General features: G+C 51.1%; 1 protein-coding gene across 3 annotated transcripts in view; it reads left to right on the forward strand.

Annotated features, from left to right (window-relative positions):
• Positions 1-3,291, forward strand: part of XXYLT1 (xyloside xylosyltransferase 1) — a 155,284-nt gene extending 151,993 nt beyond the window's left edge. For all 3 annotated transcript variants that reach the window (XM_079156248.1, XM_079156249.1, XM_079156250.1), the window contains exon 4: positions 2,264-3,291. In XM_079156248.1, coding sequence (XP_079012374.1) covers positions 2,264-2,660 — 397 coding nt within the window. In that variant the 3' untranslated portion in view covers positions 2,661-3,291. The remainder of the gene's footprint in view (positions 1-2,263) is intronic.
• Positions 3,292-14,775: the final 11,484 nt, after the last annotated feature.

A 14,775-nucleotide genomic window follows, 5' to 3' on the forward strand; every position in this document is an offset into this window, starting at 1 on the left:
TTGCTCCTCCCACAGGCAGGGAAGGGGTGGGGAGCCTGTGGGTCTTGGCCGCAGGTTGACAGGTACCCAGGGCAGTGGGTGGCCTGCCTGCCCCCAGCCTGGTGAAGAGCTAAAGGCATTTAGCATATCTGAGTACCCTTTCCGTGGGGAATGGAGCACCCAGCGAAGCCACAGGCTCAGCAGTGGTAACGCCGTGTCCTCGTCCGGCTCCCTGACTCCACATGCCACCAGAGGCTGTGCCATCTCACCCACACCTACTTTCCTTTGCCCCTTGTCAGTCACTTTGTCTTTCCTGAGGCCCTGCTGTGCCTGCCCCTGCATGGTGCCATGCCTAAGGAGGCTGGCCTCTCCAGCTGGGCCAGCTCTGCCCTCTTCTGGTCTGCTGGGAGGCAAGAGAGGGGAGGATAGGCTGGGAGGAAGGGAGGTAGACTGTGACCTGCCTCTTGCTTCCTTCCTTCCTCTCTTCCTCTCTGGTAGATGCACCTGTCCCCACCCCTCGACAAGTGAGTGGGTGAGTTGGTGGGGAGCACCCTGGGTGGAGGGTCCCTCCTCTGCCTTGCAGTAGTGGCTCAGGTCTGTTTGGTAGAATCCTCGCTTGAAGTTAACTGCTTGGAAGACATATGGTAAAATGAACAAGCAGTTGCCAGATGCATCCCAATTCTGGGGACCCTTTCACCTGAGGCTCCTGTGCCCGGAAGGATCACAGCATCTCAGTGTGCTCCAGCAGCTTGTTTTCCCCAGGCTGTTATCGGCAGGCCTGTGCCAGCACCCTGCTCCACTCACGGTCGGATAATGGCTGAACTCAAACAATGAACTGTGTGTTCTGCGCCGAGTGTCCTGCGGGAATGCTTTTCCCTCGCCAGGGTCAAGCTCTGTGCTCCCTTCGTGATAGGCGAGGCCATGGGAAGGCGCGTCTCTTCTCCAACACGAGAAGTGCTTCGGAACTGGAGAATGAACCTGCAGCAGGTGCCCTGGGCCCGGGCTCTGTTTAACTTTTACCAGGACTTGCATGTTGCCACACAGATCCTGTCCTGCCATTGGTTGGGGGCAATATCTCTGTGAGATGCAGAGGGGTGGCGTTTCCAGGCAGGGGAGCAGGTGGGTGAGGCTGCAGTACCCTCCCTACCTGAGGACCCAGGTCCAGCCCTGCCCCTCACTGCCGGGAGCAGGGCTTCATCTCTACTCCTTCCTCCATGGTGGGGCCGTGCTGCTTGGCCTCATCTCTGGCGTGGGCTCAGCTCCCCAGCCTCTCCTGCCCCCTCATGCAGCACATGAGTCCTTGCCAATAAGGGAGGCTGGAGACCAGAGTGGCCAGCACTGTAACCATGTCACTCACAGGAGATTTCTAGTTCTTTCTTCCCTCTTCCAAAAGGAGGCATTTGGATGGAGGATGCAGACGGGTCTCTGTGGCTCTAACACACCATGCGCCTAGGTTGGGTTTCTAAATCTGCCATGGGGATTGACACTGAAGTGACAGCCCCTCCCAATCAGCCACAGGCCTACTTGGGTCTCTATAGCTGCTTCACCCTAACTCACAGATGTGTGTCCAGAGCAATCTCAAGTCCCTGGCCCCTGACCAGCTGCTCGGATGCTAGGCTTTGGATCTCCCTGAAGGAGGCTTGTTCCAGAGCAGAAAGTGGACTTCTTTCAGTCTGAGTTTGACTTCCTACATCTTTACAGCTTACCATTCAGGAGCTCCCCTCCTCTCTACCCACTTCCTCTTCAAGATCACAGACAAGGGTAGAAAGTTGTGCCTGCATTGTTACCATTTGAAGAATAAGGACTTGGGAGCCAGATGTTCTGGGTTTAGTCCCCGATTCTGCCTTTCCCAGCTGTGCGACTTTGGGCAAGTTACATAACTTCTCTGTGCCTCATTTTCCTCAACTGTGAAGTGATGTGTCATCTCATAGAGCCCTCATCTCTTAGGGTTGTTGTGGGGAGCGAATAAGCTGACCCAGTGGCTAGCACATCCTAAATCTGTACAGGGAGATGTTACCTATGAGGAGGACCATGACGGGGATGGCACCAACATCGTCATCCTCAGGTGTCAACAGATGGTGGAACAGCACAGGGCTTGGAGTCAGGGGACCTGGCATCGGGCTCCGGCTCTGCACTCCTTGGTGGTGGCATGTAGATTTCAGGCCTCAGAATGCCTGTTTCTGTAGCTGGGAACCGAGGTGAAGCGGCTGCGAGGTGCAGGCAGCAGGGCTGGCAAGAGGGCTCACCTCCGATGGGGGCTAAGTCTCTTCTTTCCCCTTCACAGGCACACATTCTGGCAGTTCCGCCACGAGAACCCCACGACCAGGGTGGGGGGCCCTCCCCCCGATGGGCTCCCTGGCTTCAACAGCGGGGTGATGCTGCTGAGCCTGGAGGCCATGCGCCAGTCCGCACTCTACAGCCGCCTGCTGGAGCCCGCCCACGTGCAGCAGCTGGCCAGCAAGTACCACTTCCGCGGCCACCTCGGGGACCAGGACTTCTTCACCATGATCGGCATGGAGCACCCCGAGCTCTTCCACGTTCTGGACTGCACCTGGAACCGGCAGCTGTGCACCTGGTGGAGGGACCACGGCTACAGCGACGTCTTTGAGGCCTACTTCCGCTGTGAGGGCCACGTCAAGATCTACCATGGGAACTGCAACACCCCCATCCCCGATGACTAGGTGCATTTGTCCTGCCTGCTTCTGATCTGGGGCAGGCCCCGGGGACGTATCAACTCCTGGAAGGACTCTGCAGAGACATCCTCCAGGATCATGCTGCAGATCCTTCACCTGGCTGGTCACTGTCCTGAGGCCACCCAATGAAGACTGGCCTTTGTGTTACTGGTGCTCAGGACCTTTTTCCTTCAGGGGACCAGGAATCAAGAAGCACGAACACATAGACGTCTTCTTGTCGGCTAGTAAACAGCATATGAAGAGAAGGAAGGAAAGAAAGTGGTGCCCAGGTCCCCAAGGAACCAAATCCTTTGAGAAATTGCCTTTCTTGGACCAAATATAAATGTAAATTGGCAGGCTTCTATTTTGTGCGAAAGAACAAACAGTACCACTGTAGCTCCCACTGAGCTCTGAAGGAGTGAGCCCGGGTTTTAACAAGCAGTCCAGAGCTTAAGCTTCTGAAGGAGCCCCGACCTTCCACGTCCTGACCCCAGGAGCTGTGCGCTCCCTCAGGACACTTGCATGGCTTGACATAGGCTTCAAGATTGCCGCCTCTCTGGGGAAGGCCTCCAGGGCCAGCTGGGGCCCACATAAAATCTCCTTGCTGTGCCATTTACAGCTTTATCTCCCAGTCACATCAAAGAACAGAGACTGGCCCCCCAAGGACACGCAGTGCCATCGTGAGGCCTAGGAAGATTCATTCCAAAGAGTAGCCCAGCAGTTCCCAGGTGCAACTGAGTGCACTCGGAAGGGGTGTTGCTCAGAGGCTTCTAATTATTCTAGTTTCTCTGTTAAAAAAAAAAAAAAAAAAGAAATCATTGTACTTTCCTGTCGTGCCACACCAGACCCTATACCTGAGTAAACATGAGAGTGTGGTTTTCTTTCCTCTTGTGAGGGCTTCTCCTGTAGGTAAGTTGTAGGCCCTACTGGCCCATTTTGTAGTCGAGCTGATGTCATTGGGCAAGAAACATTGTGGGATTTTCATTTTATGTTAATTTTGTTTACTTTTTAATTTCTTTTCATCATGGATGAGAATAGCTAATAAATAATCTTTGAGAACACAATGGTTCCTGTTGTTTGTTCTCCAGTTTTCGGCCACATGAAACTTCTGAATGAGGAATGTGATCGGTATCATTTATGTCCCCTCTTCGCCTGATTAGGTGATGCAGGCTCACAGTGAGTCTCCAGGGACCAAAGAGAGCACGTTTGAGGGCACCAGGGAGGCGGGTGTCTTGTACTCGGTTCACAACGTAGAATGATTTCATTCTAGGTATTGGCGGGTCTGTCTGCTCCTGGGAGTGAAAAATAGCCCCCTCCTCGAGCTTCCTGGTCCCAGTCCCCTGCTCCACCAGGCCCTGAGTGGATGAGCAGAGCATGATCTCCCAGCCCTGTGAGTGGCCGGCAGCCTGTTCTCTGAGTTATTCGATTTCTATTTATAGCTGCCAGCTATTGAGCGCCTGCTGCGTGGGAAGCCCTGTATGGGGGGATTTATATATGCTGTTGATTATGCTCATGAAAACCTCAGAAAGGTAGTTCTGATTCTAAAATTGATTGTAAGAAAATGCAAGAGACAGGGCCACAGTCACACACCATATTGTTTAGCACAGCTTTTTTAATAATAGAAAAAGCCTGGAAGCAACTTAAAATGTTGAATAGTGAAATAGACAATGTATGCTGCATCCATATAATGAAATACTTTGTTAAAAATCATATTTGGGGGAATATTTAATGTGTCAGGAAATGCTTACAGTATGCTATTGAATAAAGAATAAATGCAAAATATAAGAGTTGTATGACATGATCCTTTATTTTTGAAATTACATGTCTATATGTAATTTTGAAATACATATCTGTATGAGTTTGTGTACCTGCAGATATACACACACATAAAACTCATAGGTATTAAAAAAGGAGAGGAGAGGTCAAGCCTGTTCTTTTTATTTCATTAGTTGAACTCCTAAAAAGCCATGTGTTTCAAATACCACAATTTTTTAAAAAAATCATTTTAGTGAGGAAAAAAAAGTAGATTAGAGTAATAATAACCAAGGAATTTTTCTGCAGTAATTTCAATAATCAAAGTATTTCTAAAGCTATGAGTGTGTCTTGTTATTGCAAAGAAAATTAATAAACTAGTTGGTCAAAATGATGAGAAGTCCAACAGCGTCTCCCCTGACTTTTGAGATCCCTCTCCAGGAGCACCCCCTCCTCTGCCCCAGTGGCTGTACCGCCTGTGGTGAAGACAAAATCACACACCACAGGAGACCCAGCCAGACCCACAAAGCCACTTTTGGCAAATCTTGGTTTGCTGGTTTCCGAGTGGGGTCCTGCTGCAATCAAGGTAATGCAAACATGATTAATTGTGCTTGTATTTAATTTGCTTCATAAAAACTTTCACCGTTGAGTATGTGTGAACGGAAGTCTGAAAAGAACATTTCTGGGTACTAAAACTGAGATACTTTTAATCTTCTTGTCTATTTTGTGTTTTCCATAGTGAATATTAATCTTATAATAAAAATAAGTAATAAATGCTACACTCTTTTAACCACACTGCTCTGCAATGAAGGCAGGTAGCATGCTGGCCTTTTTTCAGCTTGTGGTTGTCTGTGGTTAACATAAGAAAACATAATCTAGGTCAAGTCGGCTCTGAGTCCTCGACTTTCCCAACAGGTGCCCTGCTTCTCTAAATAAAGGTAATTTAATAATAGCAGCCCCGGAGCCTGCTTTCATCTTGCAGATACTATCATCTTTTGTGTGGACACTAAATTCACTCCACAAATGATAATGGCCTTCGGAAAGCTTGGGGGCTGCTTGTTGAGGTTTATTCTTGCATGTGTGTCAAGCCAGACAGATGACGGCATTCCCATTAATAGCATTTCATCAAGTCACAGAACGACCTGTTGGTGCAATGGGCTCCCGACCTAGTGCACACCAGGTGCAAGGGCAGCTGGTACTTGGTCCTCACTTTGACTCAAGGCCAAACCTCTGTTAATTTTAACTCTTCCTGGCTGATCTTAATTTGGGAGACCCAGAGGTTGGGCTAAGTCTGGATTTGGCAGGACAGCCATCTCCAAGCAGGCAGGGTGGTATAGTGAGTGGAAAGAGCCACACTCCTGAGACAGGCACCTGTCTCTTTGAATCCACCCTCTGTCCTCACTAGCTGGGCCATTTTTTTTATTAAATTATTTTTTTTATTTTTACAGACACATTTTGATTCATTGTACACAAATGGGGTACAACTTTTCATTTCTCTGGTTGCACACAATGTATATTCACGCCATTCATGTAGTCATACGTATATATAGGGTAATACTGTCTGTTTCATTCTATTGTTTTTCCATCCCCATCCCCCCCACCCCTTTTTCCTCTACACCATTCAAAATTCCTTCATTCTTCTCTTTCCCCACCACCACTCATCGTTATATATTGTCATGCACTCATCAGAGAAAACATTCAGCCTTTGGTTTTTTGGGCTTGGCATATTTCACTTAGCATGATATTTTCCAACTTCTTCCATTTACCAGCAAATGCCATAATTTTACTCTTCTTTATGGCTGAGTAATATTCCACTGTGTATATATACCACAGTTTCTTTATCCATTTGTCAGTTGAAGGGCATCTAGGTTGGTTCCACAATCTAGCCATTGTGAATTGAGTTACTATGAACATTGATGTGGCTGCATCACTGTAGTATGCTAATTTTAAGTCCTTTGGGTATAAACCAAGGAGTGGGATAGCTGGGTCAAATGGTGGGTCCATTCCAAGCTTTCTGAGGAATCTCCATACTGCTTTGCAGAGTGGCTGTACCAATTTGCAACTCCACCAGCAATGTATGAGTGTGCCTTTTTCCCCATATCCACGCCAACACTTATTGCTTGTGTTCTTGATAACAGTCATTCTAATTGGAGTTAGATGAAATCTTAGGTTGGTTTTAATTTGCATTTCTTAATTACTAGGGATGATGAGCACTTTTTCTTGTATTTGTTGATCACCTGTATATCTTCTTCTGTGAAGTGTCTGTAGCTGGGCCATTTTGGATAAGCAAGGTCACCTCTTACCCATTTCCAGATATAGATAATAAACAGAGGGACTCGGGCTCTTCATGGGCTCAAAGGAGGGTTGTAGGAGGAAAAGAGATGTGTAAGGACTTGGTAAGTGACAAAATAATGCAAAGATATAAGAAGAATTCTGATAAATGTCAAACTGTTCTTTTTAAATAAGAAATGACAGCCATCTGGGGACTCATTAAATGTGTTAGTAGCATCTCCCCAAGGCCAGTGCCTGGCCACGTGCTTGCTTGGAGTTTGTCCACTGTTCTCTTAGCCACACCACTCTGCAGAGATCCGGGGGTGTCCAGTTCACAGGTAACCTGTCAGGTGTGTCTAAGAGGTCAGGGGCTAAGCTACCTCAGCTCATGGGTAACTTTTCAGGTGTCCTTGGATAAACCCTACCCCTCTCTAGCCTATGTTTTTCTTTGTAAAAACAAGGGATAACTGATTGCCCGGGTCTCTGAGCAGCACCTCTGCCCCCAGCCGTTTGAAGCAGCATCTTGGTTCACCCCTACTGTAGCAGGAGTCCAGATCTCAGCAAACCCGCCAGACCTCAGCCCACTCTTCACCAACTTGGAATTTATGCCCATGCACATTGAAACTCACCTAAAATTTACCCTAGCCCCCCGCAACATTATTCTGGACAGGCAAAGTGAGGGGTGCAGACAAGCCCTGGATGACTATTTGCACCCTGCAGAGAATCGGCCTCCCTCCAAGAGCTCCAGCCCCTCCACTTATGTGATCTGTTGGAAGCTGTGCCAGCTATATTCTTTTCGTAGCATTTGGCTTACGTGCCCAGATCCCACAGGCCTCCCTGGCAGAGCTGCTTGGTATACAAATCCATAGCCCGCAGGTCACAGCTGGCGGATTGCTGAATCCCAGACCCCTGCCAGAGAGACCAAGTGGAGCCGTCCTGCAGGACACGCCAAGTAGCACCCAACCAGCCATTCTCTGAGTAGCTTGCGCAGGGCAGAAAAACCTAAAGTGAAGTGAAGCCTGCTGACGATGGGGGCAGGCTCAGCGCCCACAGAACATCCACCTGTATGCCCGTCCTGAGGGGGAAGAGGACTCCACCACGCAGACATTCAACAGCCAGCTGAAGACCACACAGCCTGAATCGGAGGGGCCTCTGCACGCCTTTGAGGCCAGCTACCTGTCTCTCCAACCTCTATCCTGAAAGGCCGGCATTGCTCAAACCCCTCCCTGAGCCCCACAGGCCTTCACTGCTGATACAGGGCACTGGCTGTGCAGGATCATGTGGGCAAGGAGCCTGCGAGCCTTTCCAGCCTCCCAAGGGGAACAAATTAATGGCATTCCTCAATCCATGCCCCCCACCGCTGCCCCTGTGAGCCCCTCCGCTGTAGCTATTGTTTATTCCCTTTTCTTACCACATCCCGCTCCCATCCCCCAGCAGACTAGCGTTCCAGTGCGCTTCCTGTGTATCCCGTTGTGTTCCCAGCATGGCACTGTCCTTTGGAGTCCACGTGTTTTGATCTAGGTAACTCTTATCCCACTCCACACCCCTGGCGGACCCTCCACAGTTCTGCTTCCCCATTCCAACGCCCTCCCCTGCTTCCCCACCTTGCTCAGGCAGATGGATGCCCAAAGCCTCCGGCCCACGCACTCTCCCCAGTCACCATCATCCCTGTCCTGGCTCTTCATGACCCTGGCGAGAAGTTCTTCCTGTTGTAGATCCAGGAGCAAAACCGCTAGATCACAAGGTCGGCAGATACAGATGCTTCCATTTTGATCAAGGTTTGACCCAGGTGCCAACTGCTGAGTGGAGGCCCCCTCCATCCTCCCAGCATGAACCCCTGCACTCTCTTCGTGCCTGTGCTCTTGTTCACCGTGGATCATGATCATGCTGGAGTCCTCCAAAGGGTGCGACCCCCAGTTAAAGCTGCCTCTGTGTGATGGCTGTTATGCTGCTGTGGAGGGAGGCTGGTTGGGAAGGCAAGGCCCTGCTCCCGTCCTCAGTCCTCACTGGATGACCTTGGCCAACAGAGCATACACTGGGAGAACCCACCTGGCTCAGGACTTGCTGCCCTCCTGGCACTGCTGTGAGTGGAAGGAGGGGTAACCCACACGGAAGTACCTTGGAGCCCCTAGAATACCCTCACTCCTTCACAGCCCGGCTGGTCCCCAGTGCCACATGGAGCTGTCCAGGTGGATGCCTCTGACTCCAGACCTTCTATGAAAGCTCTGTGGTCTGCCAGGGAGTGCCCTAATCATTGGGCCCCATGTTCAGGCTGCCAGGTGGACAGAGCCTGGTGTTCATCTATGAGAGTATCCTGCTGCCACTCAGGGCACCTTGCCCACATTCAGGAAAAGCCAGGAGTCCCTGCCCAGATCCAACCCAGCCTGGGCTCTTCCCCGAGCCCAGAATGACTTTTCACAGGTGCAGAGGCTGAGGCTTCCCACTGTCCTCGCAAGGTGAGCTGCCTGGGCAGCAGGTAGCCCTCTTCTGTGCAGGCAGTTCTCTTCTGTGGCTCTCCCCTTCCACCTCTCCTCCTCAGCCCTGTCTCCCTCCCCAGGGGCCTTTTGCCACCCTACATGCTTTGAAATGTCCCAGCTGGGGCTTCCCCTGTCTCTCTGGCACCCAAACCCCCCTCCTACCTCTCCCCTGCTGGGTTTCTGCTGTTGCCAGTAGGCGGACTTTGAGATGGCGATGCATGTGCAGGAGCATCCTGGGAAGTCCTGTGGGAGGGAGGGGAGCCGGGTCAGGCAGAAAGCTGTGCAGGAGTCAAACAAAGGTCTGAGCCCATCCACTCAGAGCTTCAGAGCTGGGATAGCTTTGCAAAGAGGAATGAGGACACTACCTGGGCTCTGTGGAAATATGAGCTCTGTTCTGTCCAGGCCCTGGGTAGGACTTGGGCTTCAAGGATTCTCAAGGCCTTTAACACACCTGCCCAGTCACCAGGTATGGGCTGGCCCGGCTTATGCTTCAGCCAGGATAATCCTTAGGACTCCACTCTGAGCCATCAGCAGCCAACACTCTGGGGCATCAAGATCCCATCCTGATGGGGATCTGGGCAGCTTGCTACAGTGTCCACCACAGGAGCCCTGTCTCTGCAGGCCCAGCTGCCCCAGCCCCCTCTGCATTGTCCTCTTTGGCTTCCCTCTGAACCGTTCTCCCCTCTCCAAGGCCTTTAGCTCTGGGCATTTCCTGCTTCTGCTCTGGCCTCTTTGGGCTCCTTGGCGCCTCTTCCTGGTGAGAGCCCAGGCTCAGGTCCTTTGCGCAGGCCTGCCATAGCCCACCCAGACTGCTATAGCCCAGAATGCCCCCTGGTGTCAGGCTGATGCCAAAGGCAGCACCGGGGAAGGTCGTCTGCTATTTGTGGGGAACAAAGTCCTTCTCTCTGTCCCTTCCCTCAAAAATTGGATTCCTGCAGGAGCCTACAGGTCCACAGTGGTTCTGTGAGTGGCTCTGAGCACAGTGACAGGCTGTAGGGATGCTGCTCAGCAGGAAGGACAGGGCCTCAGCCCCCTTGGTGGCAGGTGACCTGCATTCTCCCTGGGCTAAGAGCTCTGCCAAACACCAGTGGCACCTGCCATTTCCAGGGACTATGCCAATGTTGTGAGCCTCCTCCAGGCTGCCCACTGCTCACCGGCAGTGAGGGCTGGATTTCATGGAAAGAGCCTCCAGATTTGGAGGAGAGAACTCAAGTTGGCCTCCCAGTTGTGACAGCCCCCACCATGGGTTGAATTCTGGAGTGAAGTGGTAAAGTGCGGGCCATCTCCATCCTCCACGGTGAGGAGGTCTCACAGTCTGGGCAAGTGCTCTGGGAGGGAGCCATGGCACCGAGAGGGGTATCCCCAGATTCAGACTAGGGTGAGGGATGTCTCCTTGAGGATGTGAGGAGTACCCCCCAAATGTGCCCCTGTGAGAGACAGCATGGTTGTGTGGCCTTGACTCGACTTCTGAGCCTCTCTGGCATTCCTCGGTTCCCAATTCTGTGCAGGGAACCACTGCTAAAGGAAAGAGGAAGTTACCTGAACTCTAGATAAAAATGAGCTGTGTTCTATGGAGTCTATGGTGGCACTGGAGCCACTAGGATCCTGAAACTTGCCATGCCACTTACTTGCTGTGTGACCCAGAGCAAGTCACTCCCATCTCTGGCCCTCACTTGCCTCTTTTACAATAGAAAGGAGTTGGTCAGAGTCTGTAATTCAACACTGAGGTGGCGACGAACCCCCAAACACACAGTCAGCATCCTCGTGCTCTAGGGATGGCTGCGGGCATGGTTTGAGTGAGGCAAGATGGGGTCTGGGTGATGGCCCTGAGTCTTCCCAGGCTGGGGGTCGCTGGACCAGGTCTGTGTGAATGTGCCTTCACTTTCACCTTCACAGAGAATGAGCTTGATTCAGTCCTAGTCAATGGCCCTTGAGGATTAAGGAACAATGACCAGGTCCTTGGAGTTCCCAGGGTGCCTTCCCTGGAATGCCAGAGCCTCCCACAGCCCCTCCTGTCCCCACCTCCTTTCCACCTCCTGCTCTTCTGTGGGGCCCCAGCTGGAGTTCTTCAGCTGGTGTTGAGGGTCCCTCCTCTGTCCCCTGTGCCGCCTATATATCCCCTTGCAGTGTGATGGAGAATTTTGCTTGTCAAGGATTTCTTGTGAGAAAAAGCAGCCATACCGTGTCATGGTCTGCACGTCCTGAGGGAGTGAGAGGCCTGGAACTCGGGGCTTCAGGACTGGTGGCCAGGACCATCCTGCAGAAGGCCATGAGGCTTGGAAAAAGTGTCAGGCCTGCTTTAGGAAGAGTTGTGAGTGAGGTTTTGAGCACACGAGAGGCTACAGGGAGGAGCACTGAGGAGAAGTACAAGGTGGGGATACTGTGGCCTGGTGGTCCTCCACAGCCTCCTGGCAAGGAACACAGCACACCTTGTTCAACTTCCATCATGCCTGCTGGACGCCATGCAGCTGGAGGCCACCACAGGACCCCGGGTTTGTGTGGGTGACGCCTAACATTGCACAGAAACCTGTGAAATCCCCCTGCCCTCCGCCTCACCCCCGGCTGGTCTAGGCACTCTTGTAGTTGTTGTTTTTAGTTGTGCCTGACAGTAGAGAGTATTTCGACGTATCATACAGCCTTGGAGCATAACGTCCCATTCTTGTGGTACATGATGTGGAGTTTCACTGGCCGTGTATTCATGTCCGAACACAGGGAAGTGATGTCTGAGTCATTCCACTGTCTTTCCTATTCCCAGCCCTCTCCGTACTCTTCATCCCCCTTTGTCTAATGAACTTTTGGTCTCCCTTCCCACCCGACTCCATTCCTGTTATTGTACGTTAGCATCCACTTACCAGAGAGGACATTTGGCCTCTGATTTTTTAGGATTGGCTTATTTCACTTAGCAGGACAATCTCCAGTTCCATCCATTTACAGGTAAATGCCATAATTTCATTCTTCTTTATGACTGATTAATATTCCACTGTGTATATACACCACATTTTCTTTATCCGTTTCTCTGTTGAAGGGCACCTAGGTTGGTTCCATAGCTTGCTTAGCTATCTGAATGGAACGGCTATAAACATTGATGTGGCTGTGTCACTGTAGTATGCTGATTTTAAGTCCTTTGGGTATACTGAGAAGTGGGATAGCTGGGTCAAATGGTGGTTCCATTCCAGGTTTTCTGAGGAATCTCCAGACTGCTCTCCAGAGTGGCTGCACTAATTTGCAGTCCCACCAGCAACGTATGAGTGTGCCTTTTCCCCACATGCTCTAGACACTCTTGAAGGCAGGAATAGTGGCATTTCCCAGCACAGACCACATTGCTTGTCACTAGTTAACTATTATTTGACTGGATGAATAAGAGGAGACCATATCAGGAGACAAGGGGTCACAGTAGACTTGGTAGGAGCAAGAGAGAAGAGTGGGGCCAGGCCTGGAATTGCCCTCCTCATAAGATCCCAGGAAGGAGCAAAGGAGGGAGGGGTGAGGGCCCTGGGCAATTGGGAGGACTTAGCATTAGGGCAAATTTGGAATGTATGGGTGAAGGTCCAGAAACAGACACTCAGGCCGGAAGCCCCGTCCATCCCCACTTAGGGATAGCTCTTTGCACTCACATCTGTCCTCTCATCTACCTTGATAAATTACTGGAATTTACAGTCCCTAGGACGATTGTTTTGCTTGTAAAATTTCCAGTATCTGACTGGAGGATGCCCTCAAACGTTCTGTTATCCCGGCTGAGTGGGGCCCAGGTGGGGATCCTGAAGTTTGGGTGGACTGGAGAGGTGCCCAGGGGGCAGCTGGAGGCGTGCCACAGAGGCCTTGAGAGCTCCTGCCAGAGGAGAGGAGACGAAGGAGGAGCACGTGTGGCTCCCACCCTTCCTCTGCGTAGCCCCCCTGGGAAGCCTTTGCTCCCTGCTCCCGCGTTGGTCCAGTCCCCAGCTTTCCTGCCCATCTAAATAACTGCAGGACCAGCTCTGGGGGAAATGCTTTCCATCCTCCACCACTCTGTCTTGCCCCTGGTCTCAGTTTCCTATAAAAGACACCACAGAAGGCACACTAAGCACCTCGAAGGCAAATAGGGACACAGAGGGAGGGAGGGCTGGGGAGCGCATCCACTGGGCCTGCCCTGATGATGGCACGAAATGCCTCTGGGGACCACGCTGCCCAGCAGTGGCCCTGCTGGTCTGCCTCTGAGCTGGACAGTTGCCTGATGGAACCACACACTTGTGGCTGGGCTACACCCCTGGAAAGAAGGGGGTTAATAAAAGGAGCCTTAGAAAGCAAAATACAATATCCCTTTTTTTAAATGACAGCTGATTCTTAAAAAGGAAGATGAATGACCTTAGCAAAATGAACGAGGAACTGTCCCCGAGATGTTGCCCAGAGTCAGAACGTGCTGTGATTTCTTCTTAAAAAGACATGCAGAAACACCACAGCCCTCCTGAGGGACAGCCTCCTGCTTCTTGCTGTGCACTCGGAAGTGGGCCCTTCACTCTGGGGTAAGGTTAGCAACCCCGCCCCCCTCCTCCCGTCCAGGCCTCCTTTCACTACCAGTCCCTCTTGGGGTCAGCGGGGGTGACGGGGTAGGGAGCAGTGGAAGAGTGGTTCCCTGACCTCCATGTGTCCACAGGACTTCATTGTTCACAAACAAGCACTATGGAGGGGCATGTTCTGCCTTACAGCAGTGACCCCCTAAAAAATGGAAAGGAAAAGAACCATTGCCACGGTACATATAGGGGACACTGAGGTTCAGTGAGGCAAAGATATTTGCATGGCAAATAACTGACACTAGGGCAAAGGACTTCTGGCCCCAAATATTCTATCACTCAAGAAGCGTTTATTGACTTCCTACAACTAAGGATGTCGGAGATATAGCAGTGATCCAGACAGAAGTGGTCACAGCCGGGAGGACCCTCATCTTATCACCAACCAGAACAGGTTTGCCATTCAGGATTTCTGCCCCGCCACTGAACTGCCTCCTGAAACAACTAGTGTGGAATCTCATCTCCTGCCCCAGGGGCCAGTATTCAGGGCTGCCTCGATTCCGCGTGCCACCACAGTAACGCTTTCTCCCACATGGATGCAATCTGCTTTTAGCTAACAGAGGAAAAGAGTGGGGGGGTCAGAGGAGCCAAGAGAAGAAAGTGGTTCAAGAAGGAAGACGTGCTTAGCGAATCCCGTGCTCCTGGAAAATAAAGTCGGATTGAAATGATTCTTGGGACATGATTACAAATACAACTGAAGATGTTATTTTAAACTGTATGCTTCAGACGTAGGTAGATCAGGCTGCTCTCCTCCCCTAGTGTGGATGTACAAGGAATGACTGTCACTACATCACTGGCGATCACCTTTTCACTCCTACTCTTGTGAGGAACAACTTCCTGGCTTGTGCCCACATGGACTGTGTGCTAGAAACAGCTCATGGTGAGTTGGGAGAGCTGAGTGCTCATTCTCTGGGAACTTTTTAATCTTGTTAAAAACAAGCACTATTACAAATTGCATTATATAAACTTTCAATTAAATGAATTATCTTAAAAACAAAGGTAAGCTATATCCAAGACTCACCATATTTATTTTAGTGCATTTTGTTCTCTCTGCTCTGGAAGTTATCTGTGGCCGTGTTG

Source organism: Sciurus vulgaris (assembly GCF_902686455.1).
Source record: "Sciurus vulgaris genome assembly, chromosome: 10".
In the NCBI taxonomy this organism is placed as follows: domain Eukaryota; kingdom Metazoa; phylum Chordata; class Mammalia; order Rodentia; family Sciuridae; genus Sciurus; species Sciurus vulgaris.